The sequence below is a fragment of the Sciurus vulgaris genome (genome assembly GCF_902686455.1).
Source record: "Sciurus vulgaris genome assembly, chromosome: 5".
Taxonomy (NCBI): domain Eukaryota; kingdom Metazoa; phylum Chordata; class Mammalia; order Rodentia; family Sciuridae; genus Sciurus; species Sciurus vulgaris.
Window position 1 is genome coordinate 178,158,152 of NC_136465.1, and position 27,682 is coordinate 178,185,833.

The 27,682-nt window shown below is 58.8% G+C and overlaps 1 protein-coding gene across 1 annotated transcript in view; it reads right to left on the minus strand.

The window, feature by feature from the left end:
* Window positions 1-19,526, minus strand: part of CERK (ceramide kinase) — a 37,030-nt gene extending 17,504 nt beyond the window's left edge. Inside the window, 4 exon segments of the mRNA XM_079140180.1 lie at window positions 2,732-2,854; window positions 3,199-3,309; window positions 19,016-19,075; window positions 19,078-19,526. Of these exon segments, the coding sequence (XP_078996306.1) occupies window positions 2,732-2,854; window positions 3,199-3,309; window positions 19,016-19,075; window positions 19,078-19,147 (364 nt within the window). The 5' untranslated portion in view covers window positions 19,148-19,526.
* Window positions 19,527-27,682: the final 8,156 nt, after the last annotated feature.

The following is a 27,682-nucleotide window of genomic DNA, read 5'->3' on the forward strand; positions in this document are numbered from 1 at the left end:
GCACCTCCTCTCGCGAGTGGCTCTGCTCCCGACGCAGGGTTGGCTCTGGAGAGCCTTATTCAACAGCTTAGCTCCAAAAGCCCCGTCCCGTCAACTGTGCAGAAAAAGCATCTCCCCACGCCCCGAGCATGAGTGAAAAACCAATATTCCGCAAAAACTGGGACTCCAAATAATCTCCTTAATCTGAATTAAAAACACCTTCCAAACCCCGAGAAGCTCCTTTGACGGTGAACGTTGGAAACGTTCCCAAGGTCAGCACACAGGGTGTTGCTGCTGACCTGCATTGTGGTCCAAACCCGGGAAGGCAAGGGAGGCCCAGCACTGCCCTCGCTCAGTGGGCACCGTGGGGTCTGACGGATCAGAGGATCAGCTCGCACAGAGCCAGGCGGGAGCTGGCACGGCTCTTACTGGTCCCCACAGGAGCAGCAGGAGGCACCGGGGCCAGCCCGCCTCCCACAGGTGGCAGGGCCCCCAGTCTATCTGGGGCCATGGACCCTAGCTGGGTGCAGCAGCTCCCCGTGGTCCCAGAGACCCAGGAGGCCGAGACAGGAGGGTTGCAAGTCCCAGGCAGCTGGGGCACCTTAGAGATACTCTTTCTCAAAAGTAATTAATTGGGACTGGAGTTGTGGCTCAGTGGTAGAGCACTTGCCTAGCATGTGTGAGGCACTGGGTTCAGTTCTCAGCACCACATATAAACAAAAGAATAAAATAAAGGTCTATCAGCAGCTTAAAAAAAAAGTAATTAAGTAATTAAACAAAAAATGAAATAAAAATAAATAAGTAAATAAAATGGCTGGGGATGTGGAGCGCACTGCTGGGTTCAATCCCAACTACAGCAAAAATAATCCTAAATGTAAGTAAGGAAAATGAACCTCCACCGCTTTCCTCAGAGCACACCATGTCCATTCCAGAAGGACCGAGGGCCAGCGTGAGAGGCGAGCAGCAGAGCGGGGGAAGACAGCACCTTCCTGACGGGGGGCACGCAGGGCTTCCCTGCAGGAAAGCTAGGAAGAAAGAGACAACCGACCTACGCTGAAGTCAACAACATCTGTCCACCAAACGGCACTGAGGACGGACCCAGAGGCCCGCGCAGGCGGGAGGGTCTGTAACTCAGGTCCATGACACACTCCCACCGCCCTAAGGAAAGGAGACAACCAAACAGAAAATGGCAGGAGCCCTAACTGACCCAGGAGGGGGTGGGAGTCCCCGTGAGCCTCAACCGGCGGAGCAGCGCCAAGGAAGAACATCACGCAAGCCACCTCACGGAGGCCAAGAAGAGGGCGTGGGCAGGACGGGAGCAGCAGGAAGGCCCCCAGACCCAGGGCGCCACGCTACTGCACCTCAGGAAGCTGCGGGGTCGCCCTGCGCCTCCTGCGGGGGCACTGGCGTGCACAGGGGCCCCCAGAAAGCCTTCCAGACGACCGCCCTCAGCACAGCGAGCAGACGTGTTGCAGAGGAACCCCAGGCGCCAGGCAGGAGCCCCATCCAGACACCACGTGGCAAGCGTCACACTCCGACGCTCAGCCACAGGCAGACGAGAAAAGAGCGCAGGTCGCACCACCTGGCTAGGCAGGGAGCAAAAGGGATCTGGCTGTTTAGAAGGCAGGAAGCAGTGGCCCCTGGAGTAATGACCGTGGGGCCGAAGCCCGGGTGGGCAGTACTCAGCTCCCAGGCCTGGGCACTGTGGCCCGGGCACCTCGTGCGAGAGCTCCGAGCCCCACACTCAGCACTTCTCTGCATCTGAGTTTTACTTCAGTGAGACACTAGAGCGGGTGACAGAACGGAGGGTAAGACTAGGTCACTGGACAGTGGACCCTGTACTCCTTTAGACGCCAGGAGACCACACCGCACACACAACCCATAGGTTTTCCAAGAGCCACGCAGACAAAATCCTCACTGCTCAAGGGGAGTCTGTGCCATCAGACTCAGACCTGGGCTCCGGCAGCTCAGTCTCAGGAGAGCAGACTTGGGGGAGGGCGGGAGGAGCCTGGCGTCAGACGGAGGCAGGAGGGGTGTCCGGGACTGGGAGGGGCGCAGCACTCACAGAGGGCCGTCAGGACAGACAGAGGGCCGCAGGGGACAGAAGCACAGGAACCCCAGGCCTCCCGCCAGGGTGGTCACAAGCTCGCTTCCCTCATGAGGACGTCCTCTGAAGCGGCGTGCGGAAGCCTTCATCAGTCGCACTGTGATCCACTTGTGGACAGTGGCGACAGAGCTGTCCACTAAGGCCAGAACGAACCCAGCACATGGCATTGCTGCTCTGTGGCTGGAGCCCGAGCAGAAAGCCTGACCACAGTACCGAGGTGTCAGGACTGTGCGCTGGCCGAGCCAAACCATGAGATAAGGCTGCCGGCACAGAATGAATACAGCCTGCCACTTTCAAGGCGACAGAGGGACCTGCCGCTCAGCACGCAGTCACGAAGGCCCTGGGCTCCCGCTCCACCACGAAGGCTCCGGCCAGGGGTGAGTCCTCCGTGACCTGTTCCATCCTCACCTCCAGAGAAAGAAACTGAGACCCAGGAGGTTAAGTCACGTGGGTCTCGCTGCCAGGACATTACCCTGGGCTCCGAGCCAGTGCCCTGCTCCAGATCCCACCCACTTCCACTGCTCCACACGGTCCCCTAACTAGTACACTTGACCCAAAAAACCCACCCGCTGCGCCCGGGACGCCAGATCTGCTCCCCGCGCCCACCACCGCTGCTGGCACCAGTCTGAAGGTGCACACACGTACTCAGTCTCTCCAGCAGCTCCCGGAGGGTCTGCAGCCACAGGTGACACAGATGCTCGTCCGCGCTCCAGAAGGTCACCCGCGCCCACTTCCAGCGGTGATGTCGAGCTCGCTTCACACAGTGAACTGCAAGAGACGGGCACGCGCGGGTCAGGGCACAGCGGGTGGCACACTCAGAACGTGACCCAGGGGCTCACTCGGCTAAGCAGTCGGTGACGGTCACTGTGTATCAGGTAAAACGTGCCGCTTCTCAGATCCTTTAAGCCATGTTAAAAAGTAAAGAAAACAAGAAAAACGACGGTGGACAACCAGAACTCATGAAAGGTAGATCTTTGGGAAGCGATGTCAGGAAGCCGATAGGGAGCGACCAGACCACCGAGCCAGTCAAACTGGCGGTGGGGCGACCCCTTCCCCGCGTCACCTGCACAAGCTGAAGGAGAACCAGGAACGGGGGAGCCAGGCACCCTCACCTGTGAACGCGCAAGGCTGTCCCATCTTCTGCCATCGGCCGGCGTGCTGCTTCCCACGAGTGTCTGCTTCCTCCACGGTGATGATCTCAGACACCGGCACCGAGATGGCATCTGCAGAGACGAACAGGCGTCAGCCTCGCAGGAGACGGCCCACTCCAAAACGCTGAGGACGCCCTGGCTTGACCCCTCGTTAGAGACAAAGGAAGGAAGCCCGACGCCATGTCCTAGCTCAGGGCTGAGGCCACGGGCGGCCGGGTGCCCCCAACGGTGGCGTGCGGCCTACACGCCCACCAAACACCGCCACTCACACACCGCCACCACCACTCAAGCAGCAAACGCTGACCGTTTGGCCCGGTCACTATGATAAACTTGGTCTCTGGAGGGGACACACAGGATGCAGGACACCAGAGCCACCAAACGTGTGAGAGCCAGGGTCCAATGTGGGGGCTCTGGAAAGTTGTGGGCTCCACCGGAGCAGGAGGAGGAAGGGAGACTTGGCCCTCGGGCAGCACAGCACAGACGTGCTCTGCACCAGCCCAGGAAGCCGCAAACTGAGCCCCGCTCCCCAGCAGGCTGCGATCACAGAACGCAACGTAAAGGAAGTTTGGGCTGGGAGCAGGGCTGCAGGGACGCAGGCTGTGAGAGGAGCGACAGGCCTGGAAGACGCTCCAGGGGGCACGGAGGGCTGGGGCAGCAAGCTGGGCCCCTCGGAACAGGCTGGAGCCCAAAGCTTTTCCACGAATCACTGTTAGGAATTCACAACATATTTTTAGGTAGATGAACGTGACAGTTTTCAGTGGCTTCAGGTTGGCACAGCCTGCGACAGCAAAAACACTGCATCTTTGCAAGAGGTGAGAGAAAACATCTGCTGCTGCAGCCTTCAGGTCATTTCGCATCTGCTTTAAAGCCACTGCCTGTGGGAATCAAGTCCTGAGGACCCAGGACCCAGGGAGGTGGTCTAACTGGGCTCCTGGCTCCTTTGAGGCTCCAAGAGCTGACCGCAGGGCCCTTGGTCCCAGCACACCACTCCCTAGAATTCCCGTGTCCTCTGTCTCTGAAATGCAGTCTCTGCCTGCTTCTTACCCTCCCCTCTCCCCTGTGAGTAAGTGGCACACAGGACCAACCCACTGGGCTCCAGGGCAGGCGTCCCGACACCCACACCCGCACACCCAGTGGGCTCTCCTGCCCCCAGACGGCACCCCCGTGGCTCCTCATCCCCGCAGCTCCCTTCCCAACCTGTCCCGTTTCTGGAGGGCTGGCCTCGTGAAGCCCCTCCTGCTTCACTGTGACCCTGCACTCAGACCCCACTGCCCTGACCTCTCCGTCCACTTCCCAGGAGACCTGGAGGCCTCTGTGTGTCTCGGCAATGAGCTCAGGGCTGGCTGGGGCAGGTGTCAGGAACAGGGCAGAGCAAGCCACACGTGGACTGTGGTCAAGCCGTCTGTGCCGTGACCTCAGCATCTCCCCACTCCCCACGTGACCCTTGTGACTAAGATGGCTGAAGAAATGGCCAACAGAAGGGTCAAAGGCTGGGAGGCATGAGGCTGGAGCCAGGCAAGCTTCTCAACATCCAAACAACTGACAGGGTTGAGACAAGAGTCGGTACAAGCCACTAAATGACTCAAAGTCACAAATGACTCACAGGATGACCCACTTAAAAGCATCCACAAGTGAATAATTTCTAGTCCTGCAATTTAGATCAATAGACTTGAAAAACCAAAGGAGGAAGTATGAGATTTTAAATGTGTCACACGCCACGCTGGCCAAACCCAGAAGGCCAGACTTCTCCAGGACACAGGAGATGGTATCCAGAGGTGCTGGGCACCAGGGACCAATGGGGGTGCCAGTGGGGGCAGAAAATAAGCCAAGAAGGCCACAGAGACTGCAGAAGCAGGGACACAAGGCCAGGCAGGTGGAGCCTGGGAGGCCTCCTGGCCAGCCACGCAGTTCAGAGGGAGGGAGCAGGCCCAAGAGGCAGGGCCAGGGAGGGAAGCAGAGGCCGAGGAAGGAGGCCAGCAAGGTCAGAGCAGGCAGCAGCCTCGGCCTAAGATGGGAGCTTTGAGGAGAGGTGGGTGGTGACCCAGGTCTAGCAGCGAGTGTCTATAAGTGGGGCTGGGGGCTGGGGCGAGGTCTGTAGTCGAGGGCTTGCCGATCACCCATGAGGCCCTGGGTTTGATACCAGTGGCACCAAAATGAAATTTTTTAAAAAAATGTGCGAGACAGCAAGAAGGAGGCGCCCCTGGGCTGGGTCCAGGTGCCCGCTGCACCAGCCATGCGCCCACAGAAAGCTTCGTCTGCTCCCCGGGTGAGTAAAAATGAAGTCCCGGGTGCTCGCAGGCGGCTGCCTTGCCCCCCTCACACATGTGCGATGCGTGGAGTCCTTCTCTGAGGAGGGAGGGAAGCCTGGCAGAGCACAACACTGACCTAAGGAGCGCCAGCGGTGGGCAGGCTGCCCGTGCCGTGGGCAGGGCCGCCCTCAGGGGCCCAGCGTGCAGCCAGGCCTGGAACTGAGCCTGGTCCTGCCAGAACCAGGGGGACGTGCAACCAAGGGCCCAGTCTCCTGGTCAACGCTCCCCTCGCCGTGGACAGAAGGGGCAAGGCACTGCGTCACCTTGGGCAGTGCAGCCGGCCAGCCCAGGGTCTGAAGACGGGGTGAGAACGGTTCAAGCACACGAGAAGAGTCACAGAAAGGCAGCCAGAGAGGGGCTCTGCCTCCTGCAGGCCTGACCTGTCCACCCAGAGCCACCTCTGCACCTGGCGCCAGGCCCACGAGGCAGAAGCCTCCAGCGGGGCGGCTCCCACAGCGTGTGCACGTCCCGCGTTTCTGATCAGCAGCCGGCTAACAGGACAGGACTCCGAAGGGACTCGGGAGCTAGAGCTTCTGTTTGGCTGCAGAGCTGGGGTGGTACCGGGGCTGGTGCGCACTGGGCCGGCACTCTAGCCCCAGGCGGCCCCCCGCCCTACGGTCACCCGCAAGTCACCAAGCGCTGAGGTCAGGTCCCAGGGGCAGCAGGAGAAGGGGGCACCGAGGCCTTCGAAACAGGAGAGCAGCCTGTCCTCGAGGCAGAAGGACCCCTGCCGGCCACTCCACAGGCACTGGCCCAGAGAGGCGCCCACACCGGCGTGTGCTATGTGGACACCAAGGGCGGCCACCGTAAATAAGGGCTTGCGCTGGGGAAGACCTCGCAGGGATCAGGGGGACACCGGCACCTGCGGGTCCTGTGCTCTGTGCCCTGGTGCGCTGGGTCTTCCTGAGGAGAGCGACTGTCCAGACCAGCCTGAACCGGCTGGGCCAAGGCCCAGAGCCACACGCTGTGGGGTGTCCTGAGCCATGGGAGGCGGGAGGTGGGATGGGGGCCAGGACCCCAGCCGCTGCTCGAGGGCCCCAGTGGGTCCCAGCGCTACCCGGGGGGAGCACAGCCCCGCCCCTAGCGCTGCCCCGCGGAGCACAGCCCGCCTGGCTCCACATCTGCAACACTGCCGCCTGCCTGGCCTGGCCTGGCACTCCGCAGGACTCCCCGGGGGGGCTTCCCTTTGCAGAGTGACAGCGGCCACTCCCTCTGAAGCAAAGCTGGGGCCGACATTCTGGAACACAGGGAACTTGTGGCGCCCCCTCTCCTGCTGCTCTCGTAGACTTAAGGAAGGCCAGCCGTGGGCACAGGTGTGCACCCGAGACAGACACCAGAGCACAGGCAGAGCCACCCGCACGGCCTCTGAGGGCCCCAACTCACCCTTCTAAATCCAAGTCCATCCTTGCTGCCCCTCTGCCCCTTCCAGAAACTGCCCCTGCCTCCCACACCCAAGCCTGGTGAACCCTGCCCCACCCACATGCCAGCTTGCCACAAGCCAGGGCCCCTCTGGCTCCTCCCCGTCTCCATCCCCATGTCCACCTCTGACATCACACCCCTACCCTGAGTCTCCCAAAGTACCTGTCACTCCACAGCCACCCCTGGTGCCCACCCCCAGGCTTGTGCCCCTGAAGAACCCTCTTGCCTGCGGCCCAGTGAGCACCCAGGACACAAGTCTGTCTGACAAATGTCACCGCTCTGCCCGGTCTGCCAGTGGCCTCTCCCACACCCCTCGAGACATAACGCAGACCCCCGTCCCCACCCAGCATCCTGTGTCCCGCCCAGCCTGCCCCAAGTCATACAGGTAGCACACCCTGACCTCAGGACGTCAGCACTGAGCCGATGGCCCCAAGACCCTGTGTCCTGGGCAATGGTCCCCACCCAGCACAGCTTCAGGGTCACCTCATCCTGACCCAGTGCCCACTCCACTCAGAGCTGCGGCTGTCCCACTGGTGGTGGCCTCCCCGACACCCAGTAGCCTGGCCCCCTGCTGCCAGCAAGTTTTCACCTGGCTCTGCGGGCTTACTGGAGGCCTGTCCCAGGAGCGAGGGTCACCCTGAGTGTGACTGGGTGCCAGGGAGCAAGTGGTGGGTCCCCCAAAACACCCCAAAGCTAGGTGCCAAGGTCCTCATGACAGACAAGGAAACCAGAGCTGAGGTCAGATGACTCATCCAAGTCACAAGCAGCAGCTTTGGAAATCTACCGGAAAATCCGTTCCTTCCATGGTCCAGAGCCCAGGGACCCGTCGCTCAGATGCCTGTGTCTTGCCCAGCCACACCCGTCCAGGGTTGGCTCTGGCAGAGTCCCTTCTGGTCAGTCCTCGTCCCAGAGCGCCTTCCCACCACCACACTGGAGAGCAGGCCAGGGTCTCATGGGAACAGCGACTACGCCACTCAGGAGCTGGCTGGGGAGGGCATCCTGGGGCAGGCGGCAGCCAGGCCCTCCTTGTGCCGAGGGGCACTGCTGGGTTTTGCACATTTTACAAAGCCACGTTTTCAACAGCCTGCACTTCTTTCTGGAGTGGAGCAATCGAGCCTGCCGGCGGAGAGCAGCTAACCCCGAATGCCCGTCACCTCTGAGCGTGCGGGCTTGTCTCCCATCTCTCCTGTAACAAGGAAAGGATCCACCCCAAGGGCGGTCAGTGCTGGCTCAAATACCACAACTGCTACAAGTTCAGAAGAACGTTCTCCTCCAGCAGTCCTTCCCCCAAACGGGAGGGAAACTTGCAACCACCTCTTGGCTCTGACCACAGACAGCTCCCCTCGCCCTCCTGACTAGCGTGACTGCCTTGGTGTGCGGTGCCCGCCAGTGCCAGCCCAGGCACAGTCAGATGGCCGTCGCATTCCAGAAAGCCAGGCGCCTGTCAGCCAGGGGGGCTCCCGTTGTCAGCCACCGTGCCCGTTTGCAGCTGCCCTCTCTGCGGACCAGTGCAGCACCGCAGCCCCGGGGACCGCGTGGGCTGGGCCAGCGAGAGGACTCCAAGGTCCAGCACCTGCGTTTCCATCCTGTTCTGTTTCTCAGCTCTGACGTTAGGATTCCTGGATGCCCCGGGCAGCCCGTGGGCTTCCTGTGTTCCTTGGGGCAGCCAGGTCTGTCCGTGACACAGGTGCACGGCACCTGTGGGGGGCGGGACGGGGCGGAGGGACGTGCTCCTCTGCCAGGCCTCTGGCAGCCACCTGGGAGGCCAGGGTCTCAGGTCTCAAAGGGACACGTGACAGAACAAAACCAGCTTGCAGCCGAGGGCACACTGCTGGCCCTGCTGTCCAAGGTGGGCACTCCACTGCGAGAGGGTAGTCCCCGAGCTCAGGCGAGGCTCCCCCAGAGGAAGGACACCTGGGAGTCACATTTCCTGGCAGCAGCCACGCCCCGCCTTTGCTGTGTGAGCGCCTGACCCTCATTAGATTGCAGGTGAGCATTCGCCTGTGAAGAACACTGCCCAGCGCCACTGGGGACCCGGAAGTGCCCTGCAGGTAAGGATGCGCCTGGGGGCTGCGTGTGCAGCTCAGCAGGAGAGCACACGCCTCGCCCTCGGCCGGGGTTGGATCCCCAGCACTGGGAGAAATAAAAACGAAACAAGCCGGTGCATTTAGGTGTGGTCCCAGCCATCGCACCCCTCCCTGCCAGGCCCGCCCACCCGCTGCACACCAGGGAAAGGTCAAAGCTCCAGGCCGGGTGGAGCGGTTTCCTCCTTAGGCTGAGACCCGTCTCTGGGATGGAGCCTGAGGCTGGAAGCAGCTCTGGACGCCCTGACGAGCTGGTGTTGGGCCACGGCTCACGCCTGTGTTTGGAAAGGAGGCCCAGGAGAGAGCCCCCTGGTGACCTGAAATGACTTCTACCTCCGGGGTTGAATCCACCACCGCCCACAGAGGCCCCCATGTGGCCTCGGATTCCAGAAATAGACAAAAACAGAGTCGCAGACGGGCCCGACCCCAGGAGCTCTGCGCGGATCTGCAGAGCTTGCTCATGGGCCCTGGAGGGGGTGGTCCTGGCTGCTGTGCCCTCAGCAGACAGCGCACGGCTCACTATTCTGGCTGTTTTCAGAACACATGGGTCAGCTGCTGTCCTGTCTGGGCACTTCATGTCCCCGAACCTCCGTGGCCCTTTTGGTAGACCCAATTAATAACCCTATAGGTCCACGCAAGGACACAGAGACACCTGAAAAGCAAGCTGGGGCCCCTGCAAGGCCCAGCTGTCCCCAACCACACTGTCGGCAGGACATCGGACAGCATCCCTGAGCACTAGCATGTGAGGTGCCCCGAGACCCAGCCACAGTATGAGTGGGGCAGAGGCTGCTGGACCTCCTGCCTGGACCTCCTGCCTGGGCCTCCTGGGCCTCCGGCCTGGGCCAGGTGAGTGGCAGCACCCAAAACTGTAGTGTGAACTCAGAACAGGACAAAGGCCACGCCTGGGACAGACTGAAGCCTCAAGAAACTGCCTCCACTGAGGACGGAGGCACTATGGAGACACATCGACGCCGGGTCTCCACGCGCTTCCCGCAGCATGAACGTCATTTAAGGTGACTTTCCGCTCCTAAAAACGCAGCCAGGACCTTGCTGAAGTCAAGTCCTGATGCTGAGGCCCCAGTGTCCTGCATTCACCTCCCCTGCCGCCCAGGGCGGCCTCCACCAGCTCCTCGGTGAGGCCTGGGGCCCAGGCAGTCCTCGCAGTTCCGCTGGCTGGGCCTGGGCAGTGGCACCAGCTCTGTACGCTTGATTTCTCCGTGAGATCTTCGGGCTTTAAAATGTTGGCTGCGGTTTCAGAAGGAACAGAAGAACTCACCATGCAGGTCGGACACAGATCCCCGGTGCCACTTCAGCTGAGGCCCGGAGCACCGTCCCGGTGAGGCTGACTGAGGTCCGAGCCCACGGGTGGCAGCAGAACCAGCGACCGAACCCCATTTCTCCATCGAGTCTGAAGCGGGCCTCCACCCGCCCCCACCTCTCTCATCCCCGGCCAAAAGTCCAAGTTTCAACGCCCATCTCTTGCTCTCTGGCCCAAACCAGGGGGATGGACAAAGTCAGGATCAGGTTCTGAGGTCCAGCCCAGGCCCTAGGTGCCGCCCGGCTGTGTACCTTGGGGCCCCTTGATTCACTTCTCCTTGCTTCTGTCACTTCATCTGCAAAGTGGGTGTCCATGAGAGTGGATGGATCGTCACAGGGAGCATGCCTGGGCCCGGTCAGGGCTGATGAGTGGGTGGTGGTCTTTGCTGCCCACTCCTCTGACAGGAGAGAGGCCAGAGGCCACCAGGCCCGAGGACACTGACTCACACCTGGTCACAGCAGGTCCAACACCTGGGAAGGGGCAGGAGGGTGAGGGCGCTGCAGGAAGGGGAGGCAGGGACAGGACTGAGCCAGAGGGACCCAGAGGGTGGAGGGCATGGAGAGGGCAGGCGGAGGCCACCCAGGTTCCCACTGCTCAGTCAGGCATGTGCCAGGCCCGGGGAGGGCTGCCAGCTGGGCACGGGTGACGTCCAGCCAGCTGTCCAGTCCTGCTCTAGCCTTTCGAGATCGTTCGAGGCACAAGTCTTTGGAATCCCGTGCCCGTCAGCGCCTCCAGCTGGGCTGTTCTCTTGGAGGGCATTCAACCGTCAGGTGCATCAGTGGATCACGCAGACCAAAGAAGACCACCAGCCCCAGTGGAGACACCAGCCTCCATTCACAGTTGGGTGTGCGGAGCCTCTACCTGCAGCAGAGGTTGGTCTAGACAGGGAGGCACCAACAGGAAGCCCTACCCTCTGGCAGTGAGCATTCTCACCAGAGGACGTCCAACAAATAATACAACCATACAAACCAGTTCACCAATTCACCAACTTATCCAGTGCCCCATGCTGTGGAAAGCAGGGCTGGCAGTATGGAGGGGCAGGTGAACAAGCCTCACACTGGGGGCACAGCTAGTGCAAAGGCCCTGAGGCCCCAAGAGATTGGCAGCATATAAGCAGATGAGTGAGAGGTAGGAGCCTGAAACCACAGGCTTGAGGCCACTGAACTGCTTCTTTTAGGGGTACTGGGGACCCTGAAGACTAAACTACCAGGACCTGAGCCCCCCAGTCCTCTAGCCCTGAGTGGGGACAGCTTACCCAGAGGCCTGGGGCTGCCCCAGGGAGAAGCGCACAGAGGAGCAGAGGCTGCAGGGAGGCTGCTGGGGACGGGGCAGCGGGCCCAGGAATAGGAGGAGTGGCAGGGGAGGCGCTCCACCTGGGGCTGTGGCCTGCTGGGCAAGGGACAGCAAGACAGGAGCTCAGGGCCCCACGGTCCCCAGACCCAAATTCTAGCCGAAATCATCTGGCGGAGCACCACTCTGGCTAAGGAGCAGACGGGGGGAGCACTCAGCACCTTCCCCAGAAGGTTCCAGATAGCCACCCAGGACAGGCCCCGCCAGGAAGGCAGTAAGCCTGGGGCTCACTCTCTCTCCCCACTGAGGACGACTAGCAACTCTGACAAGCTGAAGAAAAGGCAACTGACCAAGGACACGCCAAGTCAGCGTCCAGCTGACCCTGGAGGAAGGAGCGAGCGTGGTCTCGGGTGCTCCCTCTCTTGTCCCAGCCATGTGCCAAGGGGCAGCTGAGCTGTGAGGCAGCAGGTGGGCAACTCAGTGAAAACCAGAAAGCACCAACTCCCTGGCCAGAGACCAGAGCACGCAGGGTGGCTCCTCGTCCAGGGGATGGGCAGGACAAAGGTGGTCTGTCTGGTCCTGTGAGTAGACGAGTCCTGCTCACTCGGCTGCCCACATGCAGAGCCACGGAGAAGCCCAGCTGCCATCCACCCTGGTGACAAAGGCCACGGCAAGGGCTACAACCTGGGCTGGTGCGACCCGGCCTCCTCTGCGAGAGACTTCCCCTGTGCCCAGCCGGGCTGAGCCCATGTGAAGAAAGGAGGAGCCTCCAAAGCGAGGGCCAAGGGGAGTCACGGGGCCACCTGAGCTCGGCGTCCTGACCCAACTAACCCTGATCAGCACTCTGAGTGCCAGTAAGGGGCGGTCTCCAGGGGGCAGTCAGCCAGATGCCGGCCCGGGACCTGCGAGGGGGTCGCCAGATAAACCGGGTGGCGGGGGTCCCCACGCTCGCAGAGGCAAACCTGTGCCTCCTAGAGCGGCTGCAGAGAGGCTCCTAGAGGGGACAAGGGGACCCCACAGGGTGTAGGACAGGATGGGCCAGAGTCACTAGGGGATCAGCAGCAGACCACAGGACGCAGGAGGGCGCACAGACCGGCTCTGTGGAAGCGTCCCGGGTTTCCAGCAGTCAGCTGACTGAAAAGAGACCGCAGGTTGCCATGGCTGAGACCACCCCCTGGCCAGAACCACTGACCCAGGACGCGAAAAGCAGACCAACACACTCACTCCCACAGGCAGCTCGGCCTGCGGAGGCCAAGGTCCAGGAAACCGGCGCTGCAGGGAAGAGGCTGGTGGGAGTCCAGAACTGAAAATCAGGGACCGAGACAAAGGCCTGGGAGCGGAGCGCCCGCCCAGCACGCCGGAGGCCCTGGCTCCAGCCTCGGCACCACACAGACATCAGACAAGGTGCCGTGTCCACCTGCAACTAGAAAGGCGTCCGAACACTGAAGAAGCGGCTCTGGGAGCACGCCCCGCAGGACGGGAAGGCGAACGGAGCAGCCCACGGCCCAGAGACGGTTCAGGGCACCGGAACAGAGAGGGCCGAGGGCAGACGAGGTCAGCAAGGATGTGGGACGCCATGCGCCTCACTTCCTGCTTCCCTGGAGCGCTCCTGGCTGGGCTCCAGGGCTGGAGATGAAACCACAACGCCGGCAGGCCGGGGAGGCAGCCGGCCGAGTCCCCGGGAGAGCCGCCCAGCACTCAGTCCAAGGGTCTGCGCCACCCAGAGACCCAGGGGCACGGCGCACAGGAGGGTGGGGTCCTGAGCGAGCCCAAACGGCCTCAGAGAGGCCGGGAAACAAGAAGGGGCATCGTGTCCACAGGGATTAAATGAATGAAATGTTTGAAGACACAGATAAATCAAAATAAAACTGAAAGGCACGTCAGGAGGTGCTCAGGCCGTGGGGAAGGGAGAGAGGAACGAAACTCAGAAACCAATACCAGGCGGCAGCTGCGTCCCCAGCACCCCACTGTCTACACTGGGAAAAGCCCAGCTGCTCAGGGTGATTCACATCCCCGGGCCGGGGCGGTCGGAGTAGACGGAAGTGCATGCTGTTCCAGAAATCACGGCAAAACTCAGGGCGTGAGCGGCTGGAAGCCAACGGACAAGGCCAGGCACACCACGCCAACCTGGCCAGAAAGAGGCAGGCGCAGCTGCGTGAGCATCAGACCAAGGACACGACCAGAGACCGAGAGGACCCTGGGGTGGACCCCCACCATCGGCAGAAACCACCCCAGCATGTCCTTCCTTATGCTAGCCGATGGAAGGAACTTCTCGATTTTCACTTAAACATCTTTCTGGATTCCATCTTTTTCAGGAAGGCCTCACTCCATTCCAAGCCTACAAATTGTCCTCTATTTTCTTGTGAGAATTTACTTTTACATGAAAATCTTTAAAAAAAAATTTTTTTTTTTTAGTTGTAGGAGGACGCGATACCTTTATTTATTCATTTTTATGTGGTGCTGAGAATCAAACCCAGTGCCTCGCACGTGCTAGGCAAGCGCTCTACCACTGAGTCTATCCCAGCCCCTACAGGAAAATCTTAAATCCACCAGATTCCGATTTCCAGAAACTTTCTATCTTTAAACAGTAAAAAATATTTTCATAATGATCGTGTAGTGAAACACCGCACAACATGTAAAAATCACGACTTGGAGTGTTGGGCTGCCTACCTGAACTCGCACTGGAGGGAAAGGAGAGCAGAGGACACAGAACCCTTATGCATGGCCCCAAGCGGAGCCAGTTCAAGAGTCCATCACCAGAGAGCCGTGAACAGCACCACACAAGGCAATGTTAGCCACCCAAAGACGGGCCACTGACACATGGTGGACCTCCAGACTGCATTCCTGAGACGCTGGCAGAGTGACGCCTACCTTGGGAAGGCAACAGGGCAGAGACCAGCTGCATGGAGAACTTCTGGGGCGTGGCTACTGTTCTTGGGCTGGGGAAAGCTCACAAGGTTGCATAGTTATCAAAACTCATTGAACTATGCTCTTAAAATATGGGGACTTCACTGCATGCACGTTAGACCTCACTAACGTCGTTCTTTAAAAACCATGTTTTAGCTGTGCACGACAGTGCCCACCTCAGCTCCTTGGGAGGCTGGCGCAGGAGTAGCCCCAGTGTGAGGCCAGCCTCAGCAGCTCAGCAAGACCTTGTCTCAAAACAAAGAATAAAAAAGAGGCTGTGGATGTAGTTCAGCACATGTGCAAGGCCCCAGGCTCAGACCCTAGTACCGCAAAAGAGGGTTCAAGTGGTAGCAATGGTAGAGTGCCCAGCACCATAATGAATAAATGAATAAATAAAAAAATAAATATGAAAATACAAATCATGTTTTAAAAGATCATACTTTCCCAGTTTTCTTTCACATATATTTACATAAAGAGAAATACCAAGTATAATTGTTTTTTCTTTTATCGGTTGTACTCTAGGGATAAACTGAAGGTCTTACACATTCTAGGCAAATGCTCTGCCACTGAGCTACAACCCCAGCCTATCTATCTATCTATCTATCTAGAGATGGGGTCTTGCTAAATTGCTGAGGCTGGTCTCAAAGTTGCAATCCTCCTGCCTCAGTCTCCCAAGGAGCTGGGCATACAGATACGCACCACTGCGCCCAGTTAACTACTTCTTAAGTTTAAGACTAAGGGAGACTTCCAATTTCTCTCTCTCTCTCTCTCTCTCTTTTTTTTTTTTTTTTTTGCTTTCTAGATTTTATTAAATCAACTTTTATTTTTTCAGTGCTGAGGATAAGACCAGGGTTTCATGCAAACCAAAACAGGTGCTCTACCACTCAGTTCCATGAATCCACAGATTATTCTTAAGGAGAAAAAAAATGTTTTAAATATCTGTGGCTTGCTTACAATTTGCTAGGTACTTGCTATGGAGTCCTGGGACACACTTTATAAAGACAATAGTGACCTGTCCAAGAACTGCCCCAGCCTTGGGGCACCCTGGTGGGGGCTGGTGGAAGGCAAGGGAGGGTCCTCCCACAAAAGAGGGACCTGGGCACTGGCTCCCACACTACCCTGGAGCCCCAGCACACAGACACACAGTCTTCCAGTCCCAAATCCAGAAGAATGAATGCAGTCTGTTTAAGCGCCCTTCTCTACAGCTGGGGGAACAGGCCAGAAACTATTTCGGTCTGCTTCAAGTTCAACTAGTCACCCACTTTGAGAAACCTCCCCACCCGGGTTTCCTGTTTTCAGTCTGCCCTACTTCCGACCAGGGCCTGGCCACTGGATCATTGCTGGCTCAGCCTTCTCAGTGGAGGCCCCGCCCTCCGGGTTGCTAGTCCTTATCTCTGCTGCTGGGCCCGGGTCACTTTCCCAGCTGGGCCCTGGGGAAGAGTACATGCCTGCGTTCAGAGCCCACTCTGGGCTGAGCACCATGTGCAAACAATTTCCAGCTTCTGCTTTTCAATCTGCAATAGGAGAGAATGAAAGACCTGGGTAGCCACCCAGCCTGGTGCCGTGTCCCAGCCTGTCCCTGGATTCCAGGACGGCCTCCTTTGTCCTCTCACACCCTCCAGCAGCCTGGTTTTGCCAGTCCCCACCTCCCATCGCCGACCCAGTAATCCAGGTGTGTCCAGACACACCTGGGAAGGGGCAGGACCGGGAGTGCCACCCACTAACATTAATTAAATGTCCTGTGAATTGGCTCATAGTCTGCCCTACTGACTCTACTGACCTCAGACGGAGAATGATCTAACTTGGGCCTGATTCCCTTTGGGGACTGCAAAATCAGAAGGGACAAATAGTGGCTGCATTCGGCATTTCCGACCCACTGCCCCCCACCTGGCTCTCATTTTCCTGGTGCTGGAGAGCACCCAACAGGCTGCTTCCGGAGGCAGCCCAGGCCTCTTGTGAGGGCCACTGCTGGCACGCCAGGAAGCTCAGGTGATCCCACACAAAAGCCCCTGCATGCTCAGCAGGAGTGAAGCAGTGACCTCTCCAGCAGAGAGGAAGGGCGGGTGTGGTGGAAGCACTGGCCAGCAAAACCAGCAAACCAGCAGACTAAAAGTAGACACTGCCACCACACCAAACCCAGAATCTGGGGACTGGAGACTGTAATAGTAGCTGGCCAAGTATGTCAACACAGACGACGGGCAAGGAGCTACTTTCCACCCACACATGCTACGTGGAGGATTCTGTCCATGTCCACACAGCCACTCAGGCCCAAGGGAGGCCAGATGGCCCAGTGGTTAGGAGCACAGTTGCTGGAGTTGGGTCAGAGAGCCTCAAACCCTGCTGGGCCAGGCACTTAAGTCCCCTGGGCTCAGTCTCTTCCTTACTGAAACGCAGGAGTGGCTCCCTCACAGAAGCCATCGAGTCTGGCATGACAGAACAGAGGCCCTGGGACTTGTACACAGTGGGCACTCTGTGAAACCATATCCTCCTCCAAAGCCAAAGATTTATAGGGAAGCGCAGCCCTCTTGGGCCCCAGGCCAGGCGTCAGTGTCACTGAGGCAGAAACAGAGAAGTGGGCCTGGAAAGTGGGGCAGGAGGTCAGAGGGTGACTTTGAGCATGACACTCTCCCAGAGGGGACATCAGGAAGACACGAGACAGTCCAGTCTCAGCCACTCAGTCACAGATAGGCTCTCAAACACAATACTGCTGGAAACTGGGTGTGGTCGTAGGTCTGTGGCCACCCTCGACTGACCCCACCCAGTTCCACTGGTCCTCAGAGTCCCATGGCCTCTGAATGCCCACCAAAGACACCTGGGCTGGGCTGCAGCTCGGGTAGAGCACCTGCCTAGCATGCTCGAGGCCCTGGATCTGAACCCCAGCGCTGCAAAATAAATTCTTAAAAGGCATCTCAAACTTAGAACAGCCACCAGAGACTCTTGACCCCCACTGTCACCCCATAATCAACAACAAAACAAAAGCAAAACCCTGCTTCTGCCATGAGGGCCCTCTCTGGGTCTCGCCGGCCAATTCCTCCACTAACCCTGTGGCCACCATCATTCCCACCTGAACTGGACCCAAAGCCTCCCAGGTCCCCTGCCTCGTCCCTCCTGTGTGTCCATTTTGCAGAGCCACAGGAATCCTTTGAAAAAGTTAAATTGATTACAACCCTCCAGGTGATCCCCCCACTCACAGTAAAAGCCAGTCCCCACCTTTGCACTTGCCACTTGCTGTTCTGCCTGCCTGCTTGGATCCCTTCCCAACACAGAGTGTCCACCTCTCCAGGTCTCTAGAAAGAATGCATGTATGTGAGGTCCGCCTGGCCACCCTGTACCAGACGGCAACCACCCGCCTGGCTCAACCGGATGCTGTCTCTGGGGCTCTCCTCCGGGGGCCCAGCTCCATCAGACACACCTGTCCCTGCTTCTGTCTCTGCTGTGATGCAAAACACCCTACACCCATGCCACACAGGATCCACCTGGCCCATCCTGACCGGGCACTTCCACTCGGCATGCCCGGGGCCCTGGGTTCCATCCCCAGCACCAGAAAGAAAAGGAAACAAAAACTTGCAGAAGAGGGAAGAGATGAACCTGAACACTGGCACTTCCCAGCCGGGGTTCCTCTGCCTTCAACGTTGCGCACTCCCTTCCAACCGCCCCCTTCTATAATCCGCCCTCCTCCCCAGGCCAAATGACCTCTCCTTTCTCAGCCTCTGCCAATCCGTCTGCCACCAGACAGCTCTGCACAAGGGCCTCAGGGAGGGCAGCCTGTGTCCTCCTCCACTCCAGTCGCTGCACCAGGGCCCTCCAGGGTGGGGTGTCTTTTCATGTTTACCTAAATTAGGTTTCTCCAAATCCCCAGGTCCTCAAGGCGGCCTACCTGTTGCCCCCGAATCACCCCACCCCCAAGCAGGGAGCACACCCCTACAGGTCAAAAGCCCCTTCGGAACCATCTTCTCACTCGGGAAGTTCCTGCCCTGCCAAGGTGCCTCTCCTTTGAGATCCTGCTAAACAGAAGCATCTACCCGGGGTTCAGCGGAGAGGGGGAGGGGCCCGGCAGCCCCTGGGGGCCCATCATAACCAGTCTCCGGGCCGCCCACTGGCACCCAATCCACGGCTGGAGGGCCCCAAACGGGTCTCGCCCCGCAGGGGGCTACCGGCGCCGCCCTCCTACCCCCTCTGGCACCTCCTTGAGGCTCACAGTCCTGGTCCCTGGAGTGATGTGCCCTCCGCGCCGCACCTTTCCCCCGGCCCCCACCCCCAGGCGTCCCCTTCCCGGAGTCTCGGAGTCCCAGCCTTCCCATCCCGTCCCCCGACCCGGGTCCCCCAGCCGGGTCCCCGGCCTCCCCATCCCGGCCGCCCGCCCTGCCCGGCGCGCTCGGGCGGCGCAGGCCCGGGGCGGACGCTGGCGCCGGACCCCGCCGGACCCCGCCGGACCCGGGGGCCACACTCACCGGCGCCGGGCGCGTCGGGCCCGGGCCCCGGGCTCCGCACCAGCCGCAGCAGCGCCCGCGCGGCTCCAGGCTCACGGCGCAGCGCTGCTGCTTCACCCACAGCACCGAGCGCAGCGGCTCCGCCGCCCCCATCGCCCCAGCGCGGCCGGCGCGGCCTGGTCGCCGGGCCGGGGGCGCGCGGACGCGGGGGGCGCGGGACCGTTAGCGGCCCCTGCAGTCGCCGGGGCGGCGGCGCGGGCAGGCGGGGAGGCGGCGCTGCGTCACCCCGTACGCAGGCGGCGGGCGGCGGGGACCCGGGAGGGCGCCGGGAGGGGACGCTGCGGGCCAGGTGCCGGCCGGGAGCGGCTGGTGGGCGCGCCGGGCAGGGGCGCCGGGGGACCGAGGAGGGGGCGGGACGGGGGACCGAGGAGGGGCGGGGCGGGAGGAGGGCTTAGGTGGGGATCAGGGGAAGGGGCCTGAGGACCGGGCCGGGAGGGGGCCGGACGGAGGGACGGGAGGGGCAGGGGTCAAGGGCAGGTCTGGGTGGGGGAGTGAAAGGGGCCTGGGCGAGGTGGGGGGTCAGAGGGGGCCTGGGGACCCAGAGGGGGCCTGGGCAGGGTCGCAGCGCCACCAGGTGCGCTGGCAGCGGCGGGGCTGCGGGCGCAGGCGACTCTCCTGTCCAGCTGGACGCCGGCGGAGCTCAGCAGCGTCTGCCTGGAGGGCGGTAATGACAGGCGGGGTGGGGGCGGCACAGCAGTGCCGCCTGGCAGCGGGCCGCGGGCCTGGCTGTGGGGCCCCGCGGCGGTGACCTTGGGCGTCGATCTTCCTTGATCCCTGGTCTGCTGTGGGCTGGGGAGGGGCCTGCGGCTCGCCGGGGAAGGCTTGCTGGAGAAGGAGGTACCCTTCCCGGGGCAGAGCTCCGGGGCCTGTCGCCCCGGAGAAGACAGAGGAGGGTGACCAGGTATCAGCGAACCCCTCGCCCCTGAGCAGGCCCAAAGGACAGAAGCCACAGAGCCTGAGTGCTTTGTGGGGCCATCACCCCTGAGGCCCCAGAATCTCCTGTCTCATTATCCAGCTAGAGGAGCGTCCCCTCCCCTGGGAGGTGACCCTTCCTCCCAGCTAAAGGGACTTCCAGCACTACACAGGCAGGATCTGTCCCTGCCTTCTGAGCATGTCTGTCCCCCTTCATGTCCATCTCTTTCCCCAGAGCCAGCACATAGCAAGCACTCAAATATTGGTTTAGTGGGTACATTTATTCCTAATTTATCATTGAGGGGTCCACAGCTCAGGCATTAAAAAACGTGTCAGAGTATAGGATTTTTTGCTGGCACAGTGGCAGGTACCTGTGATCCCAGTGACTCAGGAGTCTGAGGCAGTAGTATGGAGTATCACAAGTTTGAGACCAGCCTTAAGAAAAGGGGGGAGTGCTGAGGAAGTAGCTCTGTGGTAAAGCACCCTGGTTTAATCCTTAGTATGGAGAAAGATAAAAGAGAGAGAGAGAATACAGGGTTCTGACCTGGCATACCCAGGACTTGCCTCAGGGTCTTGCTCCAGGGCTGACAGGAAAGCCTGCCTTACCCCTGAGCTGTCCCTGTCCAGCCCTGGTGCTGCAGATGGAGGTGGGTGGGCCAGGTGCTGGGCCCTGACGCCGTGCCTGGCACCGGGTGGTACATGTGCAGGTCTGGTCCTGCCAGCTCCCTGTGCCTGTCTGCAGAGTAGTTACAGCCATGAATCACTGCTCCCTAGGAGCCCAGCTCCCACTTGGATCACTTGCAGCCAAAGCCCCAGCATAGTCCTGCAACGTGGGATGGGTCCAGAGTTTGAGCCACACCCTTGGGCAAGCCGGACCTGATCTCCCAAGGCAGTGGGTGGATGGCAGCAAGGCCCGCCTCGCTTCCTCCCTCCCACACTACTGCTCTGAGGCTTGGGAAGTATGGATATGAAACTTCTTTGGAAACCTTGTGCCAGTTTGAGGCTGGTGCAAATACCAAGGCTGGTATGTGTGGAGGGATTTCCAGGTAAGGGCAGAGTGGGCAGGGACTTGGGAATGCCAGCCTCCCTTCTGGAACCTCTTCCTCTGCCTCCCTGTGGCCAGGGACTTTCTGCTTCTTCAAGTTTATTCATTCAGTGTCCTACCGATGCCACGCATAGGTCATAAAATCTTGCAGCCAGCCTGGGAGGCCCAGAACCTCAGGCCTCCAGGAGCTACATCCAGGGAGATGGCCACATCAGCCACAAAACACCAGTGCTCTAAGCAGCACCCTGGTATGCAGGGGCCCTGGGACAGACCCTGCCCTCTTTACCCAGAGGACTCAGCCCACTGGCAGGCCCAGGGGCTTAGGCCAAAGTGCCCTAAGTCCCAGTGCATCAGAGCATGACAATTTGGACACTATTTGGAGATGATTAAATGAGACCATTAGTGGCCCTATCCAATCCCATGTCCTCTTTAGAAGGGAAAATTTGTACACACACAGCAACTTCAGGACGTGTGTATCCAAAAGAACATCCTTCTGAAGAGGCAACAAAGGATGGCCATCTGCAGGCCTCTGGGCCCCAGCCCTGCCAGCTCCTCGGCCTCGGATCTCTAGTCTCTATGAGCTAGAACCACGAGGTATAAACGTCAGTCCTTTTAGCCGCTGAGCTTGAAAGTGTGCCATGGAACCCAGCTGATGGCGGCAACGCCTTTCAGCCCAGGCACTGTCATCCGTGCACAGGGTGGAGAGGGGCCTAGCCAGCGCAGGACCCCTGCTGCTGCTGGGGAGCAGAGGGTGCCCTCATGAAGGATGTTTTCAGAGGAGGCACTTCCTGCAGTTGAGGTGCTCGGATTAGACAGGGTCAGGCCCTCTGTGGGGCCTTGGGGGTGGTTAAACAGAGCACGGGGGTGGTTAAACAGAGCACGGGGGTGGAAGGAAGGAGGCAGCTTGGCCCAGGGCAGCTGCCAGGCCTCCGCTGTGTTGGGTCCCCTGGGGCCGTCCAGGAAGCAGGTGTGAAGTCAACTGGAGCAACCAGTGGACAGCCAGTGGGCAGCCAATGGATAGGGTCGTCCCTGGGAGGCCTGCTCGTGTTGGGATACACCCCAGCTGCCCTGAAGCTTCTTAGTCACCTGGCTCACCTCTTCCCTAGCAGGCATCCCTTCCCCATGCTGGGCTGTGGCCACGATGCCCTTCGCACACGTCTGCCTGGGAGACCTCCATTCATGTTTAGCCACAGAGGCTGCTGGCAGTTCGCCCCATGGTGCTACCCAGGTGCCAGGAGCCTCATCTTTGCCTGTGTCCCTGAAGCACAGCAAATGCCCCAGCCTGTTGCTGGCCTGGTGTGGGTACGGCTGGGGCCTCGTCCTGCACAGGGTTAGCAGCTCTCTGAGCTGCCAGATAGGCCAGACTCATAGCCCACAGCCCCGATGAGTCAGACCCTGCCTCGTCCCTGCCCCTTCCCCTGTGACTTGTTCAGTCTAGAGCCTGGGGCCACTGGGGCATGCAGCTGTGGCCAGCACCCTCTGTCCCTAGTGTCCAGGGTCTCTCATGTGGTTTTCCTGGACCCTGAGGTCCTCTCTAGGGCTACACATTGCTCCCTGAGAGTCACTAGTGTCTCGCCCATTGGGTCATCCACCCCAGAGGCCCCCTGGCCACCAGCAGCAGCAGCCAGCCCTGTCGCTTCAGTGGCCTCTGATCTCCTTTGCCCCTGCCCTCATGTCCTAGAATGGTACTGCTTGCTTAGCTCCCAGGCCTCCTCTCAGATGAAGTCAGAGGACCAGCTGACATCAGAAACTAGGGTACTTCTGGGAGGGGTCGGGGCAGCCTGGCTCACCTCTGCACCAGGCTGCCAGCCATGCTGCCCTCTGCCTCTGCCCTCCAGGTGGGGCCGTTAAGCACGGCCCATCAGAGCCCATGGCCTGGAAGGAATGTCCTGGGCCCAAAGAGGCCCACACGTTTGGAGAGTGAGCTGATCGTTACAAAATGCACATCCCTATGTTGCCTGGGTGAAGAGAGGAGAATCTGGAAATGGGCAGCTTTAGTCCGTCTCACAGACGGAAAATTGACCTGCGACACTAAGCTGACCTGCCCAGGTCGTACAGAAAGGAAAGTAGATGGGCGAGCACTGCAGCTGCCCCTGCGCAAAGCGGCAGAGATCACACTACCACAGGACAGTCTGACCCCAGAGGGCAAGAGGTGGCACGGGCTTCACCAGTGCGCTTGGCAGGCCCTGCTAACTGGGGACTCTGTGGGACGTCCTGGTGCCCTCAAGGGCGTGCAGGACAGTCCCGCCTGAGCCACTGTCACAGGAATAGCTGCCCACCCCATTGACTTAGGCTGTGCATCTGGGAAAGCCTGGGTCCAGGCTGGGATGCAGGTGTCCCTCGTGGGGCAGTTGCCTGAGGGCAGATCTGAGCTGGAAGGGCCAGTGAGGCAGGGCTAGGTGAAAGTAAGACTGACGCTGTGGCCAGGGATCAGGGTTCGCATGCACCTGGGGAGCTGGGGGTGACGCCATGCCCAGGGCCCCAAAGGCCAGTCTTGGCTCAGGTTCGTGAGTTCCCCAGACCTGCCTCAGTTGGGCACATCAGGATGCCTGCTACTCTGCTAAGCATTAGCTCATGCAGCCCTCAGGTTTTACTGCCCTCCAGGTAAGGAAACAGTCCCTAAAGATTAGGGACACAGTGCAGAGGCAGGCTTTGAATCTGACAGTTCTGCTCCTTCTCAGTCCTGTGCCTGCCCACAGGTAACCCTGGCCAGTTACCTGTTGGCTCCCATCTGGGTTTCATCCCTGGAGAAGGATGTCTGCCCCGTAGCAGCCTATCTTGGGGAAAAGGCCACTTCCTATTGTGCGAACTTGGGGCAACTCAGGAAGTTCCTCTTCCCTGTCCCTGCGGCTGGAAGAAAGATGACCAGCTGCGTGGCTTCACAGTACATAGCACCATTAGGAGAGAAGAAAGACCAAAGGTGCAGGCAGGCCCCTGGCGTGGAAAAGAGAAAACTTGCTTGAAACAAAGGCAGGAACTTGGAAATAAGTCCCTCCAGGAGGAGGACACTCTTAGAGCATACAAAATAACCTGTGTACAATCAACGAACTGCAAATGATAAGTATTGAATCCAAAAACGAAAGCAGAAACCAACAACAAAGTAAAAACCAAATAAAAAATTAGGAAAAAAGCAAACAGCAACAACAACCTCAAAAATTAATCCCAAGGTGATCTTAGAGATGTACGGAAATGGGCTCCCAAGAAGACGGAAGGCGGCAAGCTGTCCTGGCCCCAAGAAAAACAAACTCAAAATATCCCTGCAGGGTGGTGTCTGGGGGACCCCGCAGAGAAGGACAGGTGTGAGGCGCTCCAAGTGCTCCAAGGGCAAACTGCCTCCCCACTCACAGCTTGCCAGTCGGCAGGGGAGGAGCCTGAGGAACAGGAGTCCTGCCTGAGAACCGGACCCACCCAGGTCCGCTCGCGCCACCTTCTGCGCCTACGATGCGGCTCAGGGCACCACACTCCACATCTTCCCCATCTTCCCGTCACTTGCTTCCCCATTGTCATTGAGCCTAGAAAGCCCTCCTGATGTCACCTTCCTGCATCTGTGCCTGCCTGTCCACCCATTGACCTTTCCCAGTGACTGTCTGAAGTTAGCAGGGGCTGGTGAGAGCCAGTTATGAGCTGATGGGTCCAGGGCACAGCTGTATGCTGTACTACCATCCTTCCCGGGCACCTGTGGGTCAACCTCGGGGTTGGCCTCCCCAGCTCTGGTCCTCTGGTCCATGCCCCATCCCTGGGTGCTGAGTCCCTGCTCTTCTGTTTTAGCATCATGGGAATCTGACCTTGTCCTTCCTGGTGCTACGTGATTGGTACTGGGGCAACGTGGGGACCGGTCGGCCTGTAGGCAGCTGGTGGGTTTTTGATGAGGGGTGGGCGAGGCGTGGAAGGGTGGAAGGTGACGGGTGCAGGCCAGAAGGCCCAAGAGCCAGGGGCCTAGTCTTTCTTATTTCTGTGTGCCTGGTGCCAACACAGAGCCAGAATGGCAGACGTACAATAAATGATTGTTGAATGAATAGTAGAAGAAAATACAAGCACAGGCAGCCAGGGGAGCTTTTTGTCCCCTTTAATCCTGGGCATTGAACCAGGACCTCGTGTAAGCTAGACAAGTGCTGCATAGGGGCTTCATCGCCAACCCTTTTCATTTTATTTATTTATTTATTTATTTATTTATTTATTTATTTATTTATTTGGTACCAGGGATTGAGCCCAGGGGCGCTTAACCACTGAGCCACATCCCCAGCCCATTTTAATTTTTATTTTGAGACAGGATCTTGCTAAGTTGCTTAGGGTCTTGGTGCTGGACTGCAATGAAGCAATTTTGAGACCAAACTGAGTTTAAATCAGGGGTTGTTTATAGAAACATTGTTGGGGACAGATAGTAGGACCTGGTGGGGGCAAGGCAGATCAGATAGCTCCTGTACACTGTGCAGGATGGAGCTGCTCCATGCAGGAGCGTGGACCCTTGTCGCCAGCTCATCATTGCTATCAAGAGAAGCCAGAAACCCTCATTTTTATGTGAGCTCTTGTGATTTTTGCGTATTGGCAATTAATATGATTCTAAAATAGAGAATATTTCTCAGGATAACATTGTGGGATGACAAAGCCCAGATGCAGGCCAGAGGAATTCAGAGGCTCACACATTTGTGTCCTTGTCTTAACACTGCAAGGAGTTGAGCTGGACTGCAAGGCCGTTATGTGCTAATGGAGACCGGTGCATGCATCCTGGTATCATGTGTATGTATATGCCCCAAACAGCAAAGGCACAAAACTGCAAAGGAAAAGCTGTTGGGAGTACCAGAGGAAATCAGGACAAACACACTAGGAGGAAGTGGACTCAGCAGACTGCTCCGGATGCTGGCACTGTGGCACCAGGAATAGCAGCCTCATGCACAGAGCCCTGAGGGCTGAGCTCATCCTAGAGAGGAGCAGGTAGGAGCACGTGGAGCCACAGCCCTGGGTGCAGTGGGGTGGGTGGGCCGTCTGGATCAAGGGAAGGACCAGGGTAACAGTGGCCCAGGCAAAGTCACCAGCCAGTGGTGGCCAGACCCAGTCACAAATCCAAGCCCAGCCTCCAGCCTGCCTTTGTTGAGACATAGCGCATGCGCCATGTGATTCACTCGCTCAAGGTTATCCATTCGTTATCAGGGTCATGCAACCACCAGCACCGGGGGGTTTCAGAACATTTTCTTCTCCCATGAAGGATGCCTGTGCCCAGTAGCAGTTGTCCCCATTTTGTCACTCCACCCTCCTGTGCATACACTAGTCTGCTTTCTGCCTCTATGGGTTTGCCTGTTCTAGACATTTCATATGAATGGAATCATCACACCCCATGCCCTGTGCAGACAAGGGTGGTGAGCCACATCACTGAGCCTCATCCCAACACGTGGCCTTTGCATCTGGCTTCTTCACCTAGTACCTTAATCGATTCCTGCTGCCATAATAAAATACCTGAGGCCAGGTGATTTATAAGCAAGAGACGTTTATTACTCTCAGTTCAGGAGGCTAGGAAGTCCCTGATAGAGGCAGCAGCAGGTTGGATGTCTTTGTGAAGTCCTGTTCCTCATAGATGGTGCAACTGGCTGTCTTCATGTGGCAGTAGCCTACTGGAGGTGAAATGCTCTCTCATTGTGGGTTTTTGTTTTCTGTTTTTGCAACACTATGGACCAAACCTAGGCCCTTGTGCATACTAGGCAAGCGCTCTACCTCTGAGCTGCATCCCCAGCCCTCACTGTGGTCTTTACTGATGTTTCCCCGGTTAACTAATGCTACAGAACATCTCGTCATGTACTCTAGTCATTTATACACCTCTGGCAAAATGTCAGCATTGGCATCGTGCACATGGTTCTTTGCATGGTGGCTATTTCAGATCTCAACCCTGTCATGAGTATTACTATTTTGTAAAAACACTGCTATAGAATTGGAGGTCAGACTCTCTGAACTTGGAGGTTTCTGGGGCTCTGACCCAACACAGCCTCCACCGCTGGTTCTATAGACCCCCATCATGTGTGCCACTGCCACCCCCAACAGTACAAGACATCACTAATCAACCATGGCACTCCAGTAGACTCATCCACTGGTCCCAGTGGATGGGCAAATGGACAAGCTTCAGTGCTGAGAAGTTCTCTTACAGAGATGAGGAAAAGGCATGAAGGGACCTCAGTTTTCAGGTGCTGCAATAGAAATCTGTACCTGCAGATCTGCATCCAAGAAGGGCGCATTAGTTCTCCCTGAAGGGTATATTCCACACGGAAGTGGCTGTTGAGATTTGGGGGTCTAATAACTAATAAATGCAGCCACCATGGAAAGCAGCGCAGCTCCTAAAAAAATGAACGTAGAATCACCAGTGGTCAGCCGTGAGCAGAAATGCGGATACTTGTGAATGCTGTTCAGAGCATGCCCATTGCAGCAAGCAAAGGAGTGTCCCTCAGTGGATGAGTGGATAAACGAGATGCAGCCTGTCGTACACTGGAATGTCACTGGTCACCAAGGAGGACGAAGCTGATACACACTAAACAAGGATGGGGCTGAGGACAAAGCATCCCCGCCCGACTCCAGAACTCCTGAGTCTGGCTCTGAGTGTCTAGGGGCCCTGAGGAGTGAGATTCCATGACTGCCGGGAGTCCCCCACAGGGCGGGCACACCCAGATCTTCCGGGTCCAGGGTGACCA